The 24,796-nt window shown below is 41.7% G+C and overlaps 1 protein-coding gene across 1 annotated transcript in view; it reads right to left on the bottom strand.

Annotated features, from left to right (window-relative positions):
- IFNLR1 (interferon lambda receptor 1) overlaps positions 1–24,796 on the bottom strand; it is a 62,034-nt gene that overhangs the window by 22,841 nt on the left and 14,397 nt on the right. Inside the window, exons 3-5 of the mRNA XM_063456569.1 lie at positions 10,314–10,492; positions 8,605–8,753; positions 7,352–7,502 (exon numbers count right to left, since the gene is read on the bottom strand). Coding sequence (XP_063312639.1) covers positions 7,352–7,502; positions 8,605–8,753; positions 10,314–10,492 — 479 coding nt within the window. The remainder of the gene's footprint in view (positions 1–7,351; positions 7,503–8,604; positions 8,754–10,313; positions 10,493–24,796) is intronic.

Here is a 24,796-nt window from a genome sequence, read left to right as displayed (position 1 = left end):
ACAAGATGAATACGTATGGTCAGTGAACTTAGGTTGAGGAAGTCGGCATTTGTTAGGCAGATTGGTAAACGGACAGACCTTAAACTTTGCCAATTAAATTATACAGTTGTTTGATAACACAAGAAAAAAAGAGAGAAAAAAAAAAAACGAGAAATGAGCAGAGAAGATACACATAGCTCGGTTAGTGACTTTCTGTAACACGCTGCGCAGTTCAGATAATTAATTATACCGCTGGGAATGGAAGCTGGGCAGTTGAAGTCGCCTAGCTGTAACAAGACTCGAGCTGGTAGACATTTTTACTTGTATGGTGTAATCTCATAAGGTCTGGCTAAACAAGATGGCGAAAGTTAATAACATGCTAGGCTCAATGCGGTTGAACAAGCTTTTAGGGCTTACTAATTGCACAATAAATGGCGTGTGTTGCAAGCTATAATTAAATAAATAAACCTGAGTGTATCAGAACATAAATTAAGAGCCTGAAAAATAAGCACTAACAAAAAAAAAAAATGTTCAGGCAATGAATGATATTTTAAAATATAAGTCCATCTCTGTGCTTGCCGGCAGGCAGCTGAGTTTTCTCGGCATCCTGGCCTGGCTTAGTGTACCGTGGTCAGTCACCCAGATATAGAGCGTGCTTTTGAGTTTTCAACCGATACCTTGTTGGGGTTGTGCTGGTCCCTGCCTCGGACACCCATGTCGTCGAGTAACCGTGCGGTGGGCTTGTGGGTTTGCTGAGTGTCGTTGAGAAGAATCAGTAGGCAGAGGTACAGGTGCCTTCATGGTAGGGGGCACCTCTGGCTCGCTCGCGTTGCAGGCAGTCGGTGTTCGTTTCGCCACCCTGTATGTCACGTTCACAGTAAATGATGTGGAACACAACTGCAGATTTGTTAGGACTTTGATCTTTTATTAAGACACTTAGATGGAACTGAGACTTCAGTTCCAGAATTACAGTTACTGTTTCTTTAAATAATAAACGGTTTGTTTCATTTAGCATTGACAAGGTTCAGAATTCATTAGCATCCGTTATTCTTGTTAACAGTTCAAATTATAAGAGATTATATACATTGGAATTATCAGCAGCAAGACTGGTGCAGTATAACTTAAATAATACTTGTTTTGAGGGATGCTGTAGCAGGCTTGCTGAACAACTTGATAGAAGACTTTAGTATGAAGAAATAAGATTATCTGTAGCAAGACAGGTACAGCTGAACTTGAATAATACTTGATTTGAGGAAAGCTGTAGCAGGATTGCTGAACAACTTGATAGCAGACTTTAGTATGAAGAAATAAGATTATCTGTAGCAAGACAGGTACAGCTGAACTTGAATAATACTTGATTTGAGGAAAGCTGTAGCAGGATTGCTGAACAACTTGATAGCAGACTTTAGTATGAAGAAATAAGATTATCTGTAGCAAGACAGGTACAGCTGAACTTGAATAATACTTGATTTGAGGAAAGCTGTAGCAGGCTTGCTGAACAACTTGATAGCAGACTTCAGTATGAAGAAATAAGATTATCTGTAGCAAGACAGGTACAGCTGAACTTGAATAATACTTGATTTGAGGAAAGCTGTAGCAGGATTGCTGAACAACTTGATAGCAGACTTTAGTATGAAGAAATAAGATTATCTGTAGCAAGACAGGTACAGCTGAACTTGAATAATACTTGATCTGAGGAAAGCTGTAGCAGGCTTGCTGGAGAACTTGATAGCAGACTTTAGTAAGTTGAAATAAAGCTTTAACATTGTTAGCTCTTAACTCAGAGACTGTAAATTACTTAACTTCTGGAAGTAGAGGGATTGTGTCCCCAGCTCTCCTCAGAGGCGGTTGCTTCAGTGAATGGTTGCCGAGAGTGCTGGTAGTTGTCTGTGATGAAGAGAGATGTTGGGGACGTGAATATTCCTCCAGTCCGGTCTAGTAGCGAGTGGTCGTCTCACCGAGGTATGTGAGCCGGTGAGTTTGGCGCGGTACGCGTTTCAATAATCCAGCGTCTATCAGCTGGTGCGGTCGCATTAAATAGCAGACCGCGGCAATGGGGGTGTGGCTAAGCTCCGTCAAACCCGGAAGTATGAGGAGACATCGGGAGGCTTAGGCCTGACACTGTATGAGTTGGGTGTCTGTTTACGTTTCCGCCATCTTCTCGCATTTTTGCGCCTCCCCTGGGGTGCAGTTGGGCTTTGCGGGTCGGGCGGTGGGCGGCATGTCACATGATATGAGGTGTGTGGCGGCAAAGTCCCCCGTCTCAGCCTATGTTCAAGCTTGAGCCAGAAGTTGGCAAATAGTATATCCAGGCTTGATAGGGGGGCTTGTTGTGCTTCATGCCCGTTCGCGGGTCCTGCGGTCTCCGCCATTTTGGGTCGGTCCCGCAGCCCACTGATGTGTTCCTTGCTCGTTTTTGCCACTGCTGAAAAGGCTACAAATAGTGGACCGGGATGACCCCCACCGGTCCGGGGGGGGGGGGATGTCGGGTACCCGGTCATGACAATCGGCTCCCAGGCTGCTCCAGGCTGAGAGCTCGGCCGCTGCTCCCGTCCAGTGCACACCCGGCCGCATGTCTTCGTGGGTGTAGCCTGCTGTCTGTCTGCTGTTCACGAGCCGCATTACCGGTTTACCATGTGCAGTGAATCGCTTAGGGTCAGTTTATGCAGGTTTTTGTGGTTCAGTTATGCCTATTTTAGCTGTTTTAGCTTAGTTCAGGAGGGAGCTGCAGCTAGGCACGTCTTCCCTCCACGACAGTCAGGCCCCGCCCCCCATACCTGATGTTTTAAAGCACGTTATTCCAAACAATTTAGGAATGTTAGGTGATTTATGCCCTTTATGGATTAAAACCAGACTCTGCATCAACTATGTAATTTTCCATGGGAGTTTTGCCATGGATCCCCCTCCGGCATGCCACAGTCCAGGTGTTTGTCCCCTTGAAACAACTTTTCCATCACTATTGTGGCCAGAAAGAGTCCCTGTGGGTTTTAAAATTCACCTGCCTATTGAAGTCTATGGCGGTTCGCCCGGTTCGCCCGTTCGTGAACATTTGTGGAAATTCGCGTTCGACGTTTGCGAACGGAAAATTTTATGTTCGCGACATCTCTATACTGGAGCCTTCTCTGGTCTTCTTTTCCTATTTCTATACTGCTGCAAAACCCAAAAGGGGTGAAATATTCTTTGTGCGGTTAGCTCCCTTTCCTTTATGGGCTGTTTGTACCCTGAGACAGGCTGAAGTGGGTATGAGATATATACAGTATGTAAGAAGGCTAAAATGGTTTTGTGGGAGTGGATAGATCACACTATAAAACTCCACCATCTCTACTTACCTAACCTGCGTTAGGAATGAATGCCGAGCCCCAACTCCCATCCTGTAATCTTCAATACAATGACTTTCCCACTCCGCTTATAGGGTACTTCCCCAAAAGATGTACTTTCATGGCACACTTCATTACGCTAGCTAAATTTCTGCCATATAGTACCTATCACATATATTCATTTTTTTAATATATTATTATATATATATATATATATATATATATATATATATATATATATATATAAATAATAATATGAAAAAAGGAATATATGTATATATATATATAGTATAAAATTGGTGCACTTTCACTTTTTAGCACTTTAATAAACTGTCAGAGTGCCTAAGCACTTTTTCGTATTTTTGGGAAACAATTGGCCTGCTCAAGGGGTACACCGGGTGTCTGTGCACCTTTGGTAAGATAGTTACCAAAAAAACGCGCTAAATCGATCTGTAAACATAAAAAACACACATAATAGTGCAGACCATCTGGTAATGATAATATAAGAAATAGGAGTGATAGGAAAAAAACTCACATGTCCCAGAGCCCTATCACCCCTGGCTCTGGGTTTGTAAGGCTCTTTGGAAGAGGGGATATCCCCACACTGCAGGATCTTCCACAGAATGTATCAGCTGGTGATTCCTTTTTGCTGTGTGTAGGAGAAAGAAGGACAGGACCTCCAATTGAATAATATCACAATTCAGTTTATTTGTACAAAAGAAGTTAAAAACCCTTACTTGGGATGTGGTGGGTATAAACTCGCAGAGTCACCCACATAAAAGCATAAGACAAATATATCCGAAAACGCTTCCTGGTTGCAGTCCGGTCACGTGATCGCTTCCGGGTCCGCCCTCCAATGACGTCCGTGTTACACGGACGTCATTGGAGGGCGGACCCGGAAGCGATCACGTGACCGGACTGCAACCAGGAAGCGTTTTCGGATATATTTGTCTTATGCTTTTATGTGGGTGACTCTGCGAGTTTATACCCACCACATCCCAAGTAAGGGTTTTTAACTTCTTTTGTACAAATAAACTGAATAAGAGGATCAGAAGCAAGTGAAATCAAAGCTCATTTTGTGAATTCTCTGAATGTAATTTCTCAACTGTGTTAACTGAGATTTTGTCACAGGAGTCATACCCCAACATGCAAGAAGGAGGAAACCCACAAAAGGTGGATCCTTAGAATGGCCTTAGAATGGCCTTAGAATGGCCGTAATTCACGTTTAAACACAACGAGAAATAGGGTCATGATAAATCAAGGACAGGATAACAGAAATACTCAGAGTCAAGACAAAGCTGGATCAGGATACCAGAAATCATGAGTCAAATGCGCAGCCAAGGTCAGGATACCAATGTTGAAATGTGAATAGCTCTATTCCCCCCAGTAACTGGACGATACACAATTTTAGGAGTACAACTCATTTATTTTGCTCAAACACAGCCTTTTTATGCACAGACCCCCAGCATGGGGTCTCTATACAAAACATACACAAGCCCCTCCCAGGCGACCCATTGTCTGAGAGATAATTGAGTCAAAACTGAGTAACTCAATTATCTCTCAGGTACAGAAATATATACAGCTTATATACAAAATACCCCATAAACATAGTTATAATTCACAGGAACCCCACAATTCGTAAATCCCTGAATAGCTCTGATCTGAGCATCCAACATATCCAAATAGCGCCCAGATCGGTTTGGTAGAACGGAATCGCCATTCGGGTAAAGTTCTGACTGACTGTCCACAAGGCGATAGTCCAAAACAGTTCCACAAGAATGAGGGTCACAGCCGTTCAGCTTTCAGGGGTTCCTGTGCGAACACTGATGAACGCTCCCCCTGGCTTTTAGGGAGAGAGTGCTCCCCCAGTTGGTAGTTCATAGACAAAAAGATCGCCATGCATTGGACCACGTGCGTTTGTCCAGTGCATGGCGACCATTTTCTGCCACCCAGGGAAAGTACTTGAGTTAATGTGTTAGGGTGTTAATTTGTGGTTAACAGCCAGGAGAGGTTGGTGTTCACGGAGGTATAAAAAGGGGGACCACACACCATCCATTCGGAAGACAAACAAAGGGGTACGGACAACTGAACACCAGGAAATTAAGTCTGCTACAACGAGTCAAACACAAAGCGAACAGTCCTCCAAATGCACTGGACAAGTCAATCTAAAATGCCCCTTCTGGCCACAATATAGGCAGAGCCCCTCTTTTCTCCTTTTCTGTTTCTCAGCCTCAAACAATTTGGTCACACCTAGCTACATAGGCTCAGTATCTGTAGAAGAAGAAACATCAGGAACTGAGGCCCTAGGGGTGGCGATTACATAATTGATCAGGTCATGTAGAAGGACTGGAAGATCTCTGGCTGCCACCTCATCCAGGATGTTATCATTAACCCATTCCATGAATGCAGAAGCCAAACCACTATTGGTCTAATCCCCCTCAGAAGCAAGAGTGCAGAAAGTAAACACATTATCCACTATAGATCTGTTTCCCTGCTTAATCCTCATGAAATATTTAGCTGCACTATTCTCTCTGCCAGGTGGATCAAACGCTTTACGGAAGGCTCTTACATAGATCTTGTAATAAGATCTTTGTTTGCCTCCCATAAAGGATTAGCCCATTCCAAGGCCTTGTCGGTTAACTGGTGCATAAAGAACACGACCTTGGATCTTTCAGTGGGAAAAGACCAGGGAGACGTTTCAAAATTAAACTCTATTTGGTTTATGAACCCTCAACATGTCTTAGGATCGCCACCATATCTAGAAGGTGGTGTCAGGCTGGTGGTCATACTGTTCTGACCAGAAACTTCAATCACCACAGGCACAGGCTGGGTAGGCATAGGTGGAAGGTTTTCAGTAGAGAGGTGGACTGTTCTGGCTAACAAGGCCTGTGTGAATTGGTCCTTTCTATGGTACATTTCCCTTAAATTTAGCCTGGCAAGCATCATGGCCCTATCGTAATGTCATGGGAGTCGTACCCCAACACTCAGCAAACAGGAAACCCACAAAAGATGGATCCAAAAGACGTATTACCGAGCCTTAGAATGGCCAGACTTCACGTATAAACACAACAAGAATAAATCAAGGTCAGGATAACATAAATACTTAGAGTCAATACAAAGTCGGGTCAGGATATCAGAAATAACAAGTCAAATAAGAAACCAAGGTCAGGATACCAGAAATTACGAGTCAAATATGAGACCGAGGTCAGGATACCAGAAATCACAAGTCAAATACGAAGCCAAGGTCAGGATACCAGAAATCTCAAGTCAAATACGAAGCTGAGGACAAACACAGGAAATTCCAATGGAATCTCTAGGAGCACTAAATGAGGGTCTAACAAAAACCACGATAGGGCAATGAATGGGGGCCAAAATAAGCCTAAAATAGGCTTACCTATGTTCTGATAGGCCACGTTATCACTGCGATCCAAAACAGATTAGGATTGCAATGGTTACTTGGTCACTTTAAGAGTGGGCATGACGCCAGGTCCACATCTATTTTTTAGATGCTCTGCCGCGTGGTTCGGCCAGACCACGCAGCAGGAGAAGGTCTTCACGGCTCGAGGGAGGTGAATCTCCCTCAGTGTGCCGCGCGGTTGCATGGAGCAGTTGGACCGTGCGGCAGGTGGAGGTCTTTTCCCAGCTTGAAATCTCAGTTTCCAGTGAGGGGTGGTAAAGGACAGGTAGGACATGTTTTATTCGGAGGTGTCTTGGAGAAATTTAGCAGCCAGGGCTCAAATGTTATGTTATATCTCCTCATATTACTTATACCCCACACCCTAAGTCCATGGAGGGGGTGGTGAATTATTTGTTTAATTTGAAGCTCCCACCCAATGCTCATTAAGGGGGCATGGGGAGGACCCACAGTATTTTCAGAGTAACAGGCCGTCAAGTCGTGCACAAGTCTATTGTTTATTTAAAAAACAAAACTATTACAAAACTGCAAGTTTTCTTTAGTTTACTTTAGAATGACACAGAAATAAGTCATATTTCTTATAAGCCCTCCTTTCTTCAAAGTCAGCTGCCAACATGAGAATCTGTTTTAAGAATTTTACCTTCAAATACTTGGCATATTGGACTCGAGAACTTGCTTAGTTTTTTCCGATCCACCTGATATACTGTCTGGGCAGCTACACAGTAAGTCCCGATGAGTCCAGTAGTTTCCTGTGTCACTATGGAGTTGTCTGTCGTAATGTTTAGTATGCTCTGTTAAAGACAATATGATAATCACAAACTAACTCATCATTTATGATATCTAAAACAAAAACTGTTATTAGTCAAGAATAATATGCATACTTTTCATATTACACAGGTGTAGTATATATCTTATTAGATCATTGTAATAGGAATAGTACAATGATTGTAGACCTACTGTGCCATTCTACGGGATCACTAAAAATAATATTCAGATGGTGTGTGATCAATCAACACATTGCCCATGTTTGTTACTTACCATTCAGTTCCTGTACAGAGCTAGGAATACTATCCCTGAATAAGCACACCTCAAGTGACAGGTTCTTCTCACAGAAAGAAAAAAGACTAGGCAAATTTTATTTAGATTTTCTCACTCAGGGCTCTAACTCAAACTTCTATTGCTGACTCTCCATTGCAACATTTTCTCCATGTTTTTTAACTGCTCTCACTATCCTTCTTTCATGGTCTCTCTCCATCTTTACAAAATTACTTAGGTTCTCCTTGCTCTTTCTTCTATGGCAGTCTCTCCCATTGACTTCATCTCATTTTGCAATTGCGATCAGGCTGGCAATGAGTGCTATGGAAAGGCCATGGTTTGTCCTGACCTCTGCTAGTCCCTCTTGCTGGCATGGCACCTGCAGTAGTCTCACGATCAATCCAAAAGGGCAGCTGCCATGCAGGGCTGTCCCTGGAAGTGCCTAAAGACCCCAGAGCAGCGGTGAACATGATTAAGGAATAGAGCAGGGACAGAAAGGCATCCAAGCATTTCTGTCCAGCAGTCCTCACATGCATAGAGTGCAGAGAACTTCTGATTACAGTGAAAGAGACGACCAGTGGTCTTCAGGTAAGTTGTCAAATGATTTGCAAAAGGTTTGATTATTTCCCTTGGGAGGGCACCAGGGAAGTTCTAGTACCACAGCCACTGCAGTGGTTGTGTTTTGTATTCAGAAAAAAAAGAAAATAATTGACAAGTAGATGTTTTTTGAGCTAATATTCTTTTATCCGTTAAAATACAATATCAAAGTAAAGTTCTGTTTGGTAAAATAAGCATTTAAGTTTCCACTGCTGTTAAACATGTTTTAAAGAATAAAATTAATTTAACTAAGTTCTGTACCTCATTAGGTTTCCCAATCTTCCAGATCTCTAAAACATACTTTACATCAAATTCATAATTCCTAATACAAGCCGGTTTCTTTAAAGTTGCATTAATATGCATGGTTTTGTCCACGTGTGTTATTTGTAGTATTGGTGGGTCAGGATCAACTGCAAAATAAAAGCAGTATATACATCATGGTATTAACATTCCTTGCTCAAATGCTGTCCACTACATTTTGATATTTAGTGATTTAACCCCAATGTGTTGTAAATGCTGACACAAATGTATAAACGATAAGAGACTGATAAAATATATAAAACCGCGTGCGACCATGTGTTAGAGATGCTAATACCAGAACTTGCTCCGTCTTAACCCCCACCCTCACTATACGCAATAGAGCTAAGATAACTTACTGATATAAACCCCTGGAGGGGGCTACCCCCTGGAGCACTTAAGCATATACGAGACATACTGTTGCAGAATGCACCTACTAATGTGCCCAGTGGGGCTTACCTCATTGTATTGTACCTATTGACTAACTTGTTCCAAAATAAAGAAAAATCACTTTGCATGCTGATGTGCACAAACCGATAACTATGTCTCTACCACTGTTTGCGAAGTCTAAGGGCAACAGCCCACTTAACGTATTTCTTTATAACATTATAACATGCTGAGTGACCAAAAAAATTAATAAAAATAAAAAAGATATGAAACCTACAAACTCTTTATTTGATTGCCATTAGCGTGATGCAAAATGGTAGGCATGTTTCCTCATATGATCGAGAATAAAGGCATTTCTCCATGTTCCAACATATGTTGGTAAATGTAAAATGTGTATGTACATGAATGTGCACTGATGTATGCACAAACATAAATGGGTGCATGTTTTCATGTGTGAGAGCTTGTTGGCATGTCTGAGTAGGAGTATGTTTTTTGTGTATCTACAGGTATATTTACCTGTACTAAAGAGAGAATTGCCAGGAATTCATAGAATTTGAAATTTAAGGCCAAGTAACTGAAGTGAAAAACGTCTTGAAATTAACTATGCTTCCAGTTTGGGTACTTTGGCCTAAAATTGGAATTTCACTTTGTATTCCTGACAATTCTCACTTTATGAAATATCCCAGCTTTAAATGTGTAGGCCAAAATATATATTTTTTTAGACTCTGCTACTTTAAGCTTAGATTATGGTTTACAAATATACCAAAAAAACTGAAGACCTTTCTGGACCAAACTGGAGCAGAAGGTGTCCAAGTCAGTTTAAAATATACATTTTAATGTTGGGGGGAAAAATCAGCCAGTGGAAGCATTGATACTGAAATAAAGTGGGAAATTCAGAAGACAGCCTGGCAGCATGGTATTAAAGTGGCCGAGGCAGGAAATAATAAGTGGATAGACTAGCGTTGGTGCCATCTTGCATTTTATGATGAAATATATTTATTTTTATCCCTTCATGCAGGTCTTTGAGACCAAATCCCATGATATCGTAACATCATTCTTCATTAATGGATGGATAAAAAACAGAATTGTACTATCCTATCAGTTTCCCTAAATCTATTTACTATATCAATTCTCTATTAAGTATATTCACTAAAGTGAGAATTATCTGGAATTAAAGGGAATGCCAAATGAATTTCAAAATTAAATTTTTTCCATTTCAGCTACATTGAAATTCACTTTGAATAACCCTGCTAGATAACCCTGTTAGGTAGTTGCTAGAGACTCACCTGTAAACATGTATGAGATCTTCTCGCTGTTTATCCATGAAGACATATAATATTTAGAGATGGTTCGGATCCTAATATTGTAATTGGAGTAATACTCTTTAAGATGACAGGTTATATCACAGTCAGTCACCTTAATATTTTTGCAACGCTTGACTGGTTTCCACTTTGTCTCTGAAACTCTGAAGGAGAACAGCTATGGTCAGAAAGATGCATGCAAATACGTCTAAAAACCATTGGCTAAGACAATCTGTGTAAAAGTCATAAATGACATTGGTTAAGACAATCCTGATGTTTGAGAACTTCAATTTCAGAGATGCTCAGCCAACTGGGATGCCAACGCTTACATGCTGGTCCAGAAAAGAGAGGTAATAATTGGCCCTTATACCAATTTATGTGTTAAATGGTAAAATATGAGTACGCTCTCTAAATAATATGGTAAAAAATCAAAAGTAAATATGGATGGAGCAGTGTCCAGTGTGCCATTTTTATCATCTGTCTAGACATGCAGGTTGCATGCAAACCATGCTTCTAGTTAATAGATGAATGTACAACTTTCTATTGTGATACCTTTTCCACTCGTATTTTCAATTATTATTTTATATAAAGAGGAGGTTGTACGCTTAACAGGTGGGTATTTGTGATAACCAATGCAGAACAGAGTAGGCCCGGTAACCAATGTGATTCAGTATTTAGCATGATAGTAGATGGAAAACATTTGGTTTGTATAGGGCTGCCACTGGACATCATAATACATCATTAAAGTTTAAATTAAGCAAAACTATGAGACCTGAATCATCAGACACATGGTAAATTCAACACCAAAAAGGACTTTAAAGAAATCTAACAACTGACCAGTAACCCCAAAGATTTATAATAGTCTTAAATATTTTCACATGAGCAGAACAAACACCACAAAACCTCCATTGTCTTGATGATGTGTGCAAGTGATGTTAACAAAGGATTCATGGCTAATAATGTACATAACATAAAGGACAGATAAGCATTGTAACTACAAAATAACATTGCAAAATCAATATACATTGATAACAAATACACACATGCACAATACCTGACATGTCCATTTTTAACAACCTTAAAGATACACAATACACTGCTATGTCCTTACAGAACATTAGCAACATCAATGTACCGGTACTTTGTAGTCTGATACCTTCAACCTAGGATGTAACTGGAAAGCTTGCAAAGACCCCAGCGGTTTTTATCTTTCACCTAACAATATCAGCCTATAATGCATAATATTGTGAGTGCAACGGGTAAATCATGAGTTGGCATGGTTTTAAGTCAATAATGTTTTCTAACATAGGCAGTGTTGTCAGTAGTATAATGGTCAGTCACCATTGGATCTTGATCACTTTGAAAACTGTCTCGCAATTCTAGACAAAGGCAATTACTCTGACCAAAAACAGTATTTTTTCTGTAGTGCTAAACCATTTTGGCATGGTCTCCCCTAAATCAAACAAAAGCAAACCATCACCTGAGATGACAATTTCAGAGATAGAGTTTAGTCACTGCCAGCAAAATGCATTATCTCTTTATGTCTGTATGCAGACTCCAAGCACCATGGCTACTGCTTGGAATAACCCTTTAATAATCAGTTACTCACCCTGAAATTTAATTTCATCCTTTATCAGTGGGAAAAAAAATTGAGAAAACGAACTTACAACTTAATAAAAAAAAAGCATTTAATATAATACATAAAGGATTTTAAGTTTGATTGATCAACTCATCCTGCAGAGTTCAATAAAATAAGTACCGAAGAATATTACTGAAAAAAAGCTTAATCTATCCTTCTTCATTAAACACACTCTATTATTAAATATATACATATTTTAAATGTTAACTTATGATCCTTCAATATAATATAACTATTAACATTCATCTCATCAAACCAAATATTTAAAAAGATTTGGGACTTCATGGATTTCCCCCAACCCAGTTAAAAAATTCTTGTAAAATTAAAGTTCTGTATAAAATAAAATAAATATTTTATCTGTGCTTGGCAGTGGTGTATCCTGGTTTTGTGCTGCCCTAGGCAGGACAAAACTCAGGCGCCCCTCTCCCAACTCCCCCCCCCCCCCGGCGACACCCCCACCCAACCCTTCCCCCCCCCGTCCCACCTTCTAAATACACACACACACACACACAAATTCACTGACAGATACGCATACACTAGCTAACAGACACACACACACACTCACTAGCAGACACACACTCACTAGCAGACACACACACTCACTAGCAGACACACACACACTCACTAACAGACACACACCTCACTAACAGACACACACACACACACACACACTCACTGTCAGACACACACACTCTCTGATATATAATATATTATAATATAATATATAATAAAATATATAATATAATGTAATATAATATATATAATATAATATATAATACAATATATATAATATAATAATATATAATATAATAATATATTATAATATAATAATATATAATATAATATATAATATATTATAATATATAATATAATATATAATATATTATAATATATAATAATATATAATTATAATATAATATATAATATATATAATATATATAATATAATAATATATAATATATATAATATAATAATTATAATATAATATATAAGATATAATAATATATTGATACCGGAGAAACTGACGGAAGCCAAGCACAGAGAGATGGACACAGGTTTCTTCAGGAAGGAAGAGATTCTTTATTGGATCACCGATCGGGACTCAGAGGGACTAGCGTCACCAAAATACCACAAGTTCTGAGCCCCGGACAATAGTGCAGGCTCCTTATATAGGCACATAACTCCTCCCATATTAAGCTCCACCCGCACATTCTCTTAACCAATCAACACAAATAAGAATTAACTTCCTGTTTGACCGCATGGCTTGTCCAGCACAATGGAGGAGGGGGAATACTACATCCTGTATTCTTGCACATGCTCCGTACACTACTGATCGTATCTTGCCTCGTGCAACCAACTGATCGATACGTCAGCATATGCACGTACACATGCCACGTGGTAATCTCGGCCTACTAAATTTATTTTTACCGAGATTCCACCACATTCCCCCCTTTGATGCCTCTTGATATTTCACAATTACTTGAGGCATCACTTTAACCTTGGTTTGCATACACCGCAAGTTACCTTGAACCAGACCAGACTTATCTTATGATGTGAATCTTTTAACACTCATCTTCCTGCATTGGTTCTCCCTGATCTAGAGCCTTATACTTATAAATCGCCATTATCTGTGCAGCAGCCTTCCTCTCTGCTATATTTCCTATCAGGCTTTGCACAGACCTAACTACTAAGGGTATAAGACACGGCAGGAGTAGACACAACATTAAAATCAGTAGGACTCCACCTACCACTGCCTTAAGCCCTCCAAACCATTCATACCAGCTACCAAACCAACTACTTGGATTATACCCTTTCCATACCTGAGTAGGCACATGCGCTAGTTTAACCATATGGCTAGTAAGCTCAGCTATTGCTTGCCCTTCGTCATCTATTTGAAGACAGCAATTGCTCAGGTTAAACTTCCCACATACACCTCCCTCTACTGCCAAAAGGTAATCCAAGGCTAATCTATTTTGGTAGACTGCCGTCCTCATCCTGGTGTTATGCTTCGCTAGAAGATTGAGCGCTTGTGATGTCTCGTTAGTAATAATCTCAACCACCGCCTGTAATCTTATAATACGGTTGAGCATATAAATAGGGGTTCTGTAACCAAAGGTACCATCCTCAGCCCACGTGGCTGGCCCATAATAATCTATGATACGCTGGGGAGGCCATTCATCATCTTCCCAGGCGCCTATCTCTATGGGTCCCCTTTTCTTCCTATGATTCACATCATACACTTTAACACCTAAAGTCTCACCTGTTTCAATTGGTAACAAGAAGAAGGATGGTTTGAGCATACCCAACACACATGCCCCTTCCCAGTCCTGTGGCAACTCCGAATAGGCTTTCTTACCACAGATCCAGTACAAATTTGCTGGGGCTCTCCAGGTAGATGTGATGGATAAATCAAACCACACATCCTTTAAATTGGCGTATCTAGCAAACGGGTTAGATGGTTCTGAGACATTTGAAGCCGACCACCAAGTTGTATTCTTTGTATCATCATCATAAGCTTTTTGCCCTAGACAAGTTAATTCTCCTACAGAAGTATTATACATTATTCCTTTCCTTGCTATGCAAACATAACCTATGATGGAGGTCTTTAATCTCCACTCAGATTTACCTCTAACACTCATATGAAAATCGGCTTGTGTAGATATCAGTTGGTCAACTGCCTCAGAACCGGACATTACCTCCTTTGCTTCCCAAGGCCATTGGTCTCCCATGTTAGTACCTCCACACACATAGCAGTTGGTAACATTAAGACTACCGGCAATACTTTCGGCTAAATCGATGAACAGGTTTTTAGCATTATGGGGGATCTTATTATCTATACTCATCTCTTCATAAAAGGAATGGTATACTTGATGAGTTTGGGAGGATACCGTATCAGTCTCTATCCCTATAAACAATAATGTCCCAGGATCTAAACCCGTCCCGTATATCTGAAACCCAAATAAATTGCCATATTTGTCTAAGAACTTATCGGGGTTATTTATAAGTATATGGATAGGATTACATTCCATAGACTTACAATATGGGCTAGTCGGCAACTTAGTCACTATCATGTCTTTGTCTACTGTCTGTCCCCAAGTCGCCCACCCCACACAAGACCAATATGGGCAGAAGTTATAGTCTTTATTTGGGCATCTAGGACTCACATATTTATTTTTACTACTGGGACAAATATATTTATCATTTGACCCATACGTCCTCTCCCATCTAAGATCCCCACATACATTCCACGGCTTTCTACCACTCGATATCGCTTTACACGCATCAAATAGCAGAACACCCGAAGAATGTACGGATTCTAACACCGTCTTATTAATTAGGGTCCCCTGAGGATCTCCATTCCTGAGAGTCAACCAGATTGTACGAGGTTGATACTCTGGACTGAAGCACTTAGGTTCTCCTACTCCTAAATGGCACACACTATAGTCTATATTTAAGTATCTACATCTCGATACATCTCCTTTACACTCGTATTGTGAATGCCAGATTAGGGTTTGGGAAATATGGTTACCTGTTCTCGTAGTCTTAATGCATACCTCACAGCTAGGAGTGTCGGTACCTCTACCTTCCTGAATATAAAAACACATATAAATAAATACTATCAAAAGCACATCTTTCGCCGTCATCCTCAGTCTTCGTCCGTGCGAAGGCGCCTCAGCTTCCAGGATGTGAGGGCTGCAGGGAATGGAGTCCTGCTCGTCTTCACAGGTGTCCCTTCGAGACTTTCCTGGCTTATATACTATGTGTTGGTAAGCGGACAGGCTTTATTATGGCCTTCTCACTCACGCACCAAATCCCTGTAACAATAAAATTTGTAATCCACACGATTCCTCGTTACTCCGACTGAGTAGTGCGTTTTAACCGGATCTTGCAGGGATTCTCTGGATCTGCTGTAACTTGCCAAGAATCGACTGCTGCTGGTTTAACCCTGGAGTGATGTATCCACGGAGTCACTTCGGCTACTTTTATCGCTGTAGGGGTAGACAAAAGAACAACATAAGGACCTCTCCACTTGGGCCCTAACGGTACATTATTCCACTCTTTAATCCACACTTGATCTCCTGGATGATAACTATGAACAGGGGGATAAATATTCACAGGTAATCTATCTTGTACCCATTTCTGTACCTCCTCCATAGTCTTACCCAACTCTACAACCTGCTGCCGGGTAATTCCTTCTCCCAACTGACTCAAATCCCCCCTTAAGTTACCAAGTACGGGAGGTGGTCGCCCATACATGATTTCAAAAGGAGAGAGGCCCATCCTTCTGGTAGGGGTACTGCGGATTCGCAATAGAGCTATGGGTAAGAGAACGTTCCACTTAAGTTGGGTTTCCTGACACATTTTAGCCAACTGGTTCTTAATAGTTCTATTCATTCTCTCTACCTTACCAGAACTCTGGGGTCTATATGCTGTATGAAGCCTCCACTTTATACCAAGCATATGAGTCAGTTGTTGTAGGCACTGATGAACAAAAGCTGGACCATTGTCCGATCCTATAGAACAGGGTAGTCCATATCGGGGTATTATTTCTCGTAGCAGGAATCTTACAACTTCTCCTGCTTTCTCTGTACGAGTAGGACATGCTTCTACCCAGCCTGAATAGGTGCACACAATTACCAGCAGGTAACGATGTCCACCCGATTTAGGCATCACTGTAAAGTCTATTTGTAGATCGGACATGGGGAGTCCCCCCATAAACTGGACTCCTGGTGGTTTTACTGGTCCTTGTCTTGCATTATTTTTAGCACACGTTACACATCTTCGTACAATGGCCTGAGTCAAGTTGGACAATCTTGGTATGTAGAAATGCTTTCTGAGAGATTCTTCAGTACTGTCTCTCCCAGAATGTGTCCCGTTATGATAATTTTGGACAATTTCTACCGCTAGTGATGCTGGTATGACTATTCTTCCATCTTCTAGCTGATACCACTTGTTCTCCAAATACTTTCCTGGTTCAGTCTTTAACCACTCCTCTTCTTGAGCTGTATAAACTGGAGTCCATTGGGACAGTGGAGTTGGTATAAGAGCAGCTATATGCCCCACATACTCCTGTCTTCCTGATTCAGCAGCACGCTTAGCTGCACTATCTGCCATCCGATTTCCCTTGGTTACATCACCATCTCCTCTCAGATGCGCTCGACAATGTATGATACCGACTTCTTTCGGCTCCCACACTGCTTCCAATAGTTGTAGGATTTCAGCTGCGTATTTGATTTCTTTGCCTTCTGAATTCAGTAGTCCTCTTTCTTTATACAAAGCTCCGTGGGCATGAGTGGTTAAAAACGCATACTTAGAGTCCGTATAGATATTCACTCTTAAACCTTCAGCCAATTGTAACGCTCGTGTTAGTGCTATTAATTCTGCCTTTTGTGCTGATGTTCCTTTCGCCAGTGGCCGAGCTTCTATCACCTTGTCTATTGTTGTTACTGCATATCCTGCATAGCGGATCCCTTCTTTCACATAACTACTGCCGTCGGTATAATATTGAACATCGGGGTCCTGGATGGGAAAATCACGAAGATCTGGTCTACTTGAGAATACTTCATCCATTACTTCCAAACAATCATGTTGACTTTCAGTAGGTTGTGGCAAAAGGGTAGCTGGATTTAAGGTGTTTACAGTCTCTAAATGCACTCTTGGGTTTTCACACAACATTGCTTGATACTTGGTCATACGGCTGTTACTAAACCAATGATTTCCTTTGTAATCCAACAACGTCTGTACTGCATGTGGGACTCGTACATAAAGTTCTTGACCCAGAGTGAGTTTATCGGCTTCAGCTACTAGCAGGGCGGCTGCAGCTACGGCTCTTAGACAAGGTGGAAGTCCGCTGGCCACTGCATCCAATTGCTTAGACATGTAGGCAACAGGTCTTTGCCATGATCCCAAGTACTGTGTCAATACTCCCACAGCCATTCTTCTTTGCTCGTGTACATATAAGTAGAATGGTCGTGTGTGATCAGGTAGACCTAATGCTGGGGCACTCATCAAAGCCTTCTTCACATCTTCAAATGCCGTTTGTTGTTCTTGAGTCCATAAGAAGGGGTCGTGCTCTGTACCTTTGATAGCTGCGTACAGAGGTTTTGCCAGTATCGCATAGCTGGGAATCCATATCCTACAGAAGCCTGCTGCCCCCAAGAATTCTCGCACTTGTCTTCTATTCTTGGGTATTGGTATTTGGCAGACAGCTTCTTTTCTCTCTGGCCCCATAATTCTTTGACCTTCAGAGATATGGAATCCCAGATATTTGACAGTTGGCAAACACAACTGAGCCTTCTTTCTAGACACCTTGTATCCTGCCTTCCATAGAATGTGTAGCAGATCGTGCGTTGCTTGCTGACAGATTTCTTTTGTAACTGCTGCTATCAACAAGTCATCTACATATTGTAACAATACACACTCTCCTGGGATGGACTCGAAATCCAGTAGATCTTGACTTAGGGCTGAACCAAATAGGGTAGGTGAATTTTTAAACCCTTGGGGCAGTCTTGTCCAAGTCATTTGGCGTTTTGAGCCCGTTACAGCGTTCTCCCATTGGAAAGCGAAAATACATTGACTTTCTGCGGCAATTCGGAGGCAAAAGAAGGCATCTTTGAGGTCTAAGACTGTAAAGTAAGTAGCCCCGCCCGGAATTAAAGCAAGCAGGTTATATGGATTGGGTACAACTGGATGTATACTAACAACCGCATCATTGACTGCTCTCAAGTCCTGCACAGGTCGATACTCATCTGTACCGGGCTTTTGAACAGGCAGCAATGGGGTATTCCAGGGGGAAGTACAGAATTTTAGGATACCATACCGTATGAACTTATCCAGATAGGATTGGATGTTCTTCTTAGCCTTCTGCGGGATGTGGTATTGTCTTAGGCTCACTGGATAAACCCCAAGTTTTAGTTCAATTTTTATAGGTGGAATATTGCGGGCCAGTCCTGGTGGGTTGTTCTCTGCCCAAACTCCTGGTATGTTAAATAATGTCTCATCACTCCTAGGGTTTTGGCTAGTCAACACTGTATAAAGTCGCCACTCTTCTTCCTTTGGTACGGATAATGTCATGATACCTGAAGGTCCATTAAACTTTAAGGATGTTGTTCCATTTGGTAGGAACGTAATCTGCGCTTGTAATTTTGATAGCATATCACGTCCCAGCAATTGGACTGGACATTCAGGCATATAAAGGAATTGATGTTTTACTACGTGGCCTCCCAATGTACAGAGTCGACTTTTAAGAACCGGTTTTTCAGCACTTCTTCCAGTTGCTCCTATCACAGTAATAGTCCTTCCAGATGGAGGAGCAACTAGATTAGTCACCACTGAATGTTCAGCACCAGTGTCGATCATGAACGCACTCCTTTTTCCCCCTATTGATACATCGACCATAGGCTCCGCTCGACCAAGGGGGATGGAGCCCGGTCGGTATCAATAGTCCTCCATGACCGTGTCAGCCAATCCTACAAAGTCCCTACCTTCTCTATCGCGGGACCTTTGCGCTGCTGGAATATACCTGTCTTCCCTAACACTTCCTCTGTTCCCATTACTCCCTCTATAACCATTACTCCCTCCGGGGCCTCCTCTACCTCTCGCTCTGCCTCTAAAGTTTCCATAACCTATCCTAGGTCTGTCTTTCTCACACTGTTCTCTTCGAGGACACTCATTTCTCCAATGCCCTTCTTCCCTACAGTATGCGCACTGATTTCTACTTAGAGGTTCCTCATTCCATCTACTATCGCCTCTATCTGGGCCCCGTCTATCTATGCCTGCGATCGCTACCGCTAGCATATCAGCCTTTTTACGCATCTTGCGCTCTTCCTCTTTCTTACTTTCTGTTTCCCTATTCATATAAACCTTATTCGCTACCTCCATTAGTTGGGTGATTGACATACCTGCAAACCCTTCTAACTTTTGTAGCTTGCGCTTAATATCTCCGTAAGCTTGGCTGACAAAGGCGGAGTTCACCATTCGGGAATTATCTGCGTCTTCCGGATTAAAGGGGGTATACAAGCGGTATGCCTCCAATAATCGGTAATAAAAGACACTGGGCGCTTCATCGCTTTTCTGAATCACCTCAACTGTCTTCGACATGTTAATAGCTTTCTTTCCTCCGGCTTTCATGCCAGCAATTATAGCGTCTCTATAGGCTCTGAGTTGGACCATATCAGCACCATTTACGTTCCAATCGGGATCGGTGTTGGGATAATGTGTTGCGGCCCATGCTGCTGGATTAGCTTGGTTCAAAGCACGGGCTCTATCCTCTAGTGCTTTAATGGCTGCTTGGTTAATTCTTGTCCTTTCCTCATTGTTAAACAAAGTCATTAATAACTGCTGGCAATCAGCCCATGTCGGGTTATGTGTCTGTACTATTGAGGTGAACAGATCAGTCATAGCTTGTGGTTTCTCAGTATACGAGGAATTGTGGGTCTTCCAGTTTAAAAGATCGGTTGTCGTAAATGGGACATATACAAAGACTGGGTCAGCATGTGCCATTTGGCCTGCGGCATCGATATAGGCTGACCCAGGATTCAGACGAAGAGGCATCTGATAGTGTCTTAATTGTTGGGCACCGGTCAACTGTCGGGTCTGTATGGGGCTACGTGGAGGGGCGTCAGTCATAGGTTCCAGTCGGGGAGAAATAGGGTATGGGGATGTGGGAGCTTGGTTTTGGGAAAAGGTTGTAAATAAAACACTTCGAGCCGAGCTAGATGAAGCTTGACCGGAAGTCTGAAGTGGCGCCAAATCAGGATATTCGTTTTTAATGGGGGTTGGTTCTGATTCCGGAAGGGGAGATTTAGTACGAGGGGGGGTGGATCCTGTACTGGAGGAGGAAGCGGAAGTGGATGAGGGTAATGAGGGGAGGGTTGCAGGACTTCCTGCGTTTGCGTCACTTCCTCTTAACGGAAAGTAAGGGGGCGGCAAAGGGATCTCGGACTCAGGGGGCGTGTCCAAAATGGGCCTAACACCAGTCCTAGTGGACGAACAAGTCCTAGCTACCATGAGGCGACATTGCTCCTCGTGGCATGTCCGGAGCCATTTTGGCGAGTCATTTACGGCCTGTCTCCAACAATCAATATAAGGAAACTGGCCGTAAAGTTCAGGCCTACCTGATACAGCCACGTGTAAGCGCTGTACCAGAGTTGGATCCAAACTGCCACGTGGCGGCCATGCCGCAACCAAAGTAGGCCACTCCCTAGTACACAAAGTGACCAAACGTACAGGAGACATTTTAACCCCAAAATCACAAGTTTTGAATCCCTTTTTAAAATTCTTCACCATACAACCTAAGGGATCCGGAATCGTTGACTGCGACGCACCCATACTTAACAATGGAACGTCGTCGACAACGAATACTATACACGCGTACTATTCAACAGTCACACCCGTTTCCTCTGGCAACAGCACCACGTGGTACGGTTACCAAGTGAAACGTACACAATAACAATAAACACTCAGGGAATTCCCGTACACACACAGCTGTTACACCAGTCACTATATAATCAATATTATGCCCTTTGGCGTAACTATACAGTCACCCACGCTATAATTCTCTATATACGAATTACCCGTCTATAACACACCCCAGTAACATCGTCTTTTACAAATAGCGGTTACAGTACGGTTAGCATAGGTCAAAGCACAAGTTAAGGTCACAATACAATTATTAGTGGTTATGGTGTTAAACATGCAATGGACGACAATGATTAGTACTTATATACAGTGTCAGTAAATATACAGGGTTATGGTACCGTGCACTATGATACAGCAACACACTATTAACACTCTCGCTAGACGGCTGAGCTCGCGCTATCTAACAAGATATACACTTTACTAAACAATCTTTATCACATTTACAATTCCCAACTAAACTATTGGCCAGTACCTTGAATGGACTACCTAAAAACAATCTACATACGTTTTGGTTAGCCACACTGCCCAATCACCACATATATAGCGAGCTAGAGGACCGAATTTACACAGACGCCTCTTAGTCGCACTATCAAAAGTCTAGTGGGTTCCAAATTTACACGCCTTCCCACTTAGCCCAGATAGGATGAGAGTTAGCGAACCGAATTTACACAGACGCCGCTTAGTCTCCCGGTCCCTCCGACCTAGCGAACAAAATATACACCCTAGAACGCTAGTCTAGACAAGACACCGGTGTCCGGCTAGTGCTATTTACACCAGAGCCCCGCCTGACTAACAAAATCAAACGGTCTGACTAAAGAGCGTTCGATCGAGCGGTGCGCCTTCGCTCCTTCCCTCCGACAGAGGGGGCAGATACACAGATTCAAAACCCCTTTGGGCCTACCGCACAATCGGTATACCCCTAGTGGGTCCTGCCGTCTAAAACAGCAGTTGTCTTACCTCCTCGTTCCTGAACCTGAGTTCACACTCATCGACGGGGACACCCCAGCACTTCTCACGTAGAGGCCGATGATCTCCTGGACAACAGACCAGTGGCGCCGAGACGAAGGGAGGTCCACGCAGAAGTTCAGGGGTGCAGCCGTAGAGAACGTGGGCAAAGATAGACCGTCTCACGCCTCTGCCTCTCAGCTACCGTTGAACGATGAGCTTCCCGGCCAATGCACCAAATGATACCGGAGAAACTGACGGAAGCCAAGCACAGAGAGATGGACACAGGTTTCTTCAGGAAGGAAGATATTCTTTATTGGATCACCGATCGGGACTCAGAGGGACTAGCGTCACCAAAATACCACAAGTTCTGAGCCCCGGACAATAGTGCAGGCTCCTTATATAGGCACATAACTCCTCCCATATTAAGCTCCACCCGCACATTCTCTTAACCAATCAACACAAATAAGAATTAACTTCCTGTTTGACCGCATGGCTTGTCCAGCACAATGGAGGAGGGGGAATACTACATCCTGTATTCTTGCACATGCTCCGTACACTACTGATCGTATCTTGCCTCGTGCAACCAACTGATCGATACGTCAGCATATGCACGTACACATGCCACGTGGTAATCTCGGCCTACTAAATTTATTTTTACCGAGATTCCACCACAATATCATTATAATATAATATAATAATATATAATATATATAATATAATAATTATATATATTATATATATTTATTATATATATTATATATTATTATATTATATATATTATTATATTATATTATATATTATTATATTATATATTATTATATTATATTATATATTATTATATTATATTATATATTATTATATTATATATAATATAATATTTATTATATATATTATATATATTATATTATTATATATTATATTATTATATTATATATTATTATATTTATATATTTAATATATATAATATATATAATTAATATATAATATAATAATATATATAATAAATATATATAATATATATTATATATATATATATATATATTATATATATATAATTAATTTAACCTACCCCCCAGCCTCCTTACCTTTGGGAATGCTGGGGGGGGGTTTCTCTATCTCCCTGGGGTCTAGTGGGGCTGCTGGGCTGGTTGCTGGGCGGGCGGCTGGCGAGGGAGCTCTTCCTCTGAGCTCTCTGCTCAGCTCCCTCGCGCGCCGCAGAGTGAGTCTGGGAGCCGGAAGATGACGTCATATTCCGGCTCCCAGCCTCACTCTGCGGCGCGCGAGGGAGCTGAGCAGAGAGCTCAGAGGAAGAGCTCCCTCGCCAGCCGCCCGACCAGCCCATCAGCCCGACCGGCAGCCCAGTTAGCCGCAAGGCTAACAAGGCACTTGCCCTGGGCATTTGGGGGCGGCGTTTTTTGCCGCCCCCTGGAAAATGCCGCCCAAGGCAAATGCCTTGTTTGCCTTGCGGCTAAAACGCCCCTGGTGCTTGGTACAATATTGTATACAGTGAACAATTTTCAAATTGATTAATTTGACAAAATTTTGATTGGTCAGACTGAATTTTATCCATAGAGTGTTTTGGTTCCGACCAAATTTTGTTCACACAAACAATTCAGAAAATGACGATTTGGACAAACCAAAAGGGCATGGAAATCAGTGTACTGCTAAATATGGTCCTGCTTACATTCCAAGTGATTACATTTATCACCAGTTTATTGGCTTCCGATAAGCCTTTTATTGGTTTGAATCAATTACTGCTGTTAGAGGCTTATCAGGAGCTGAAAAATATTGTTGGGTAATATAGATTTTCTGAAAAAATATAGAAATGGATAATATACTTAGCATTGAAAAAATTGGATTGGGTGATTTAATTCCATCTATTTAGGACATGATCCTCGATAAATAGCCTTGAAAATTTTGCTAGCAAGTAGGTGTTGATAAATGCTCTTTCACTATTTGCCTGCTAACTGCACTAGTAGCCAACTGGCAAATGGTTAGAAATAGCCTGTGGAGGTCATTAGTATAAGTGAGGCTTATTTTCTCTCCATGTCCCCCACTCGCTGCAAGTTGGGGCATGTCTGGCTAACAGCTGCCGTTTGCTTGCCCTATGGGCATTAGGTGTGGGCTTCAAATTAAGGAACATGGGTGGACAGGTAACTGTACACCCATGTATCGCGAGCGGGTGAGGGCTATTATATTAAAAAAGTCCCCCCCACCCTACAGTGGAGCCAATTAATTATTAATGTAACAATAAATAACACAATGTATAATGTTTTAAGAAATGCCTTGTAAGTGTTATATTTCCCTATATACACCATTGTTTAGTTGTGACATATAATCCCAACTCTAGTTCCCACTCAATCATGTAAATATCCATTGATCGGATTTGATTTCTCGAGGAAACTAAATTGGTGCTGCTGACACTCAACTGAATATGTTAACGTGATGCTGGTATCAAAGT

Source organism: Pelobates fuscus, chromosome 1 (assembly GCF_036172605.1).
Source record: "Pelobates fuscus isolate aPelFus1 chromosome 1, aPelFus1.pri, whole genome shotgun sequence".
Taxonomy (NCBI): Eukaryota; Metazoa; Chordata; class Amphibia; order Anura; family Pelobatidae; genus Pelobates; species Pelobates fuscus.
Note: the sequence above shows the minus strand (reverse complement) of the source record. Positions and strands in the feature narration are given on the sequence as shown.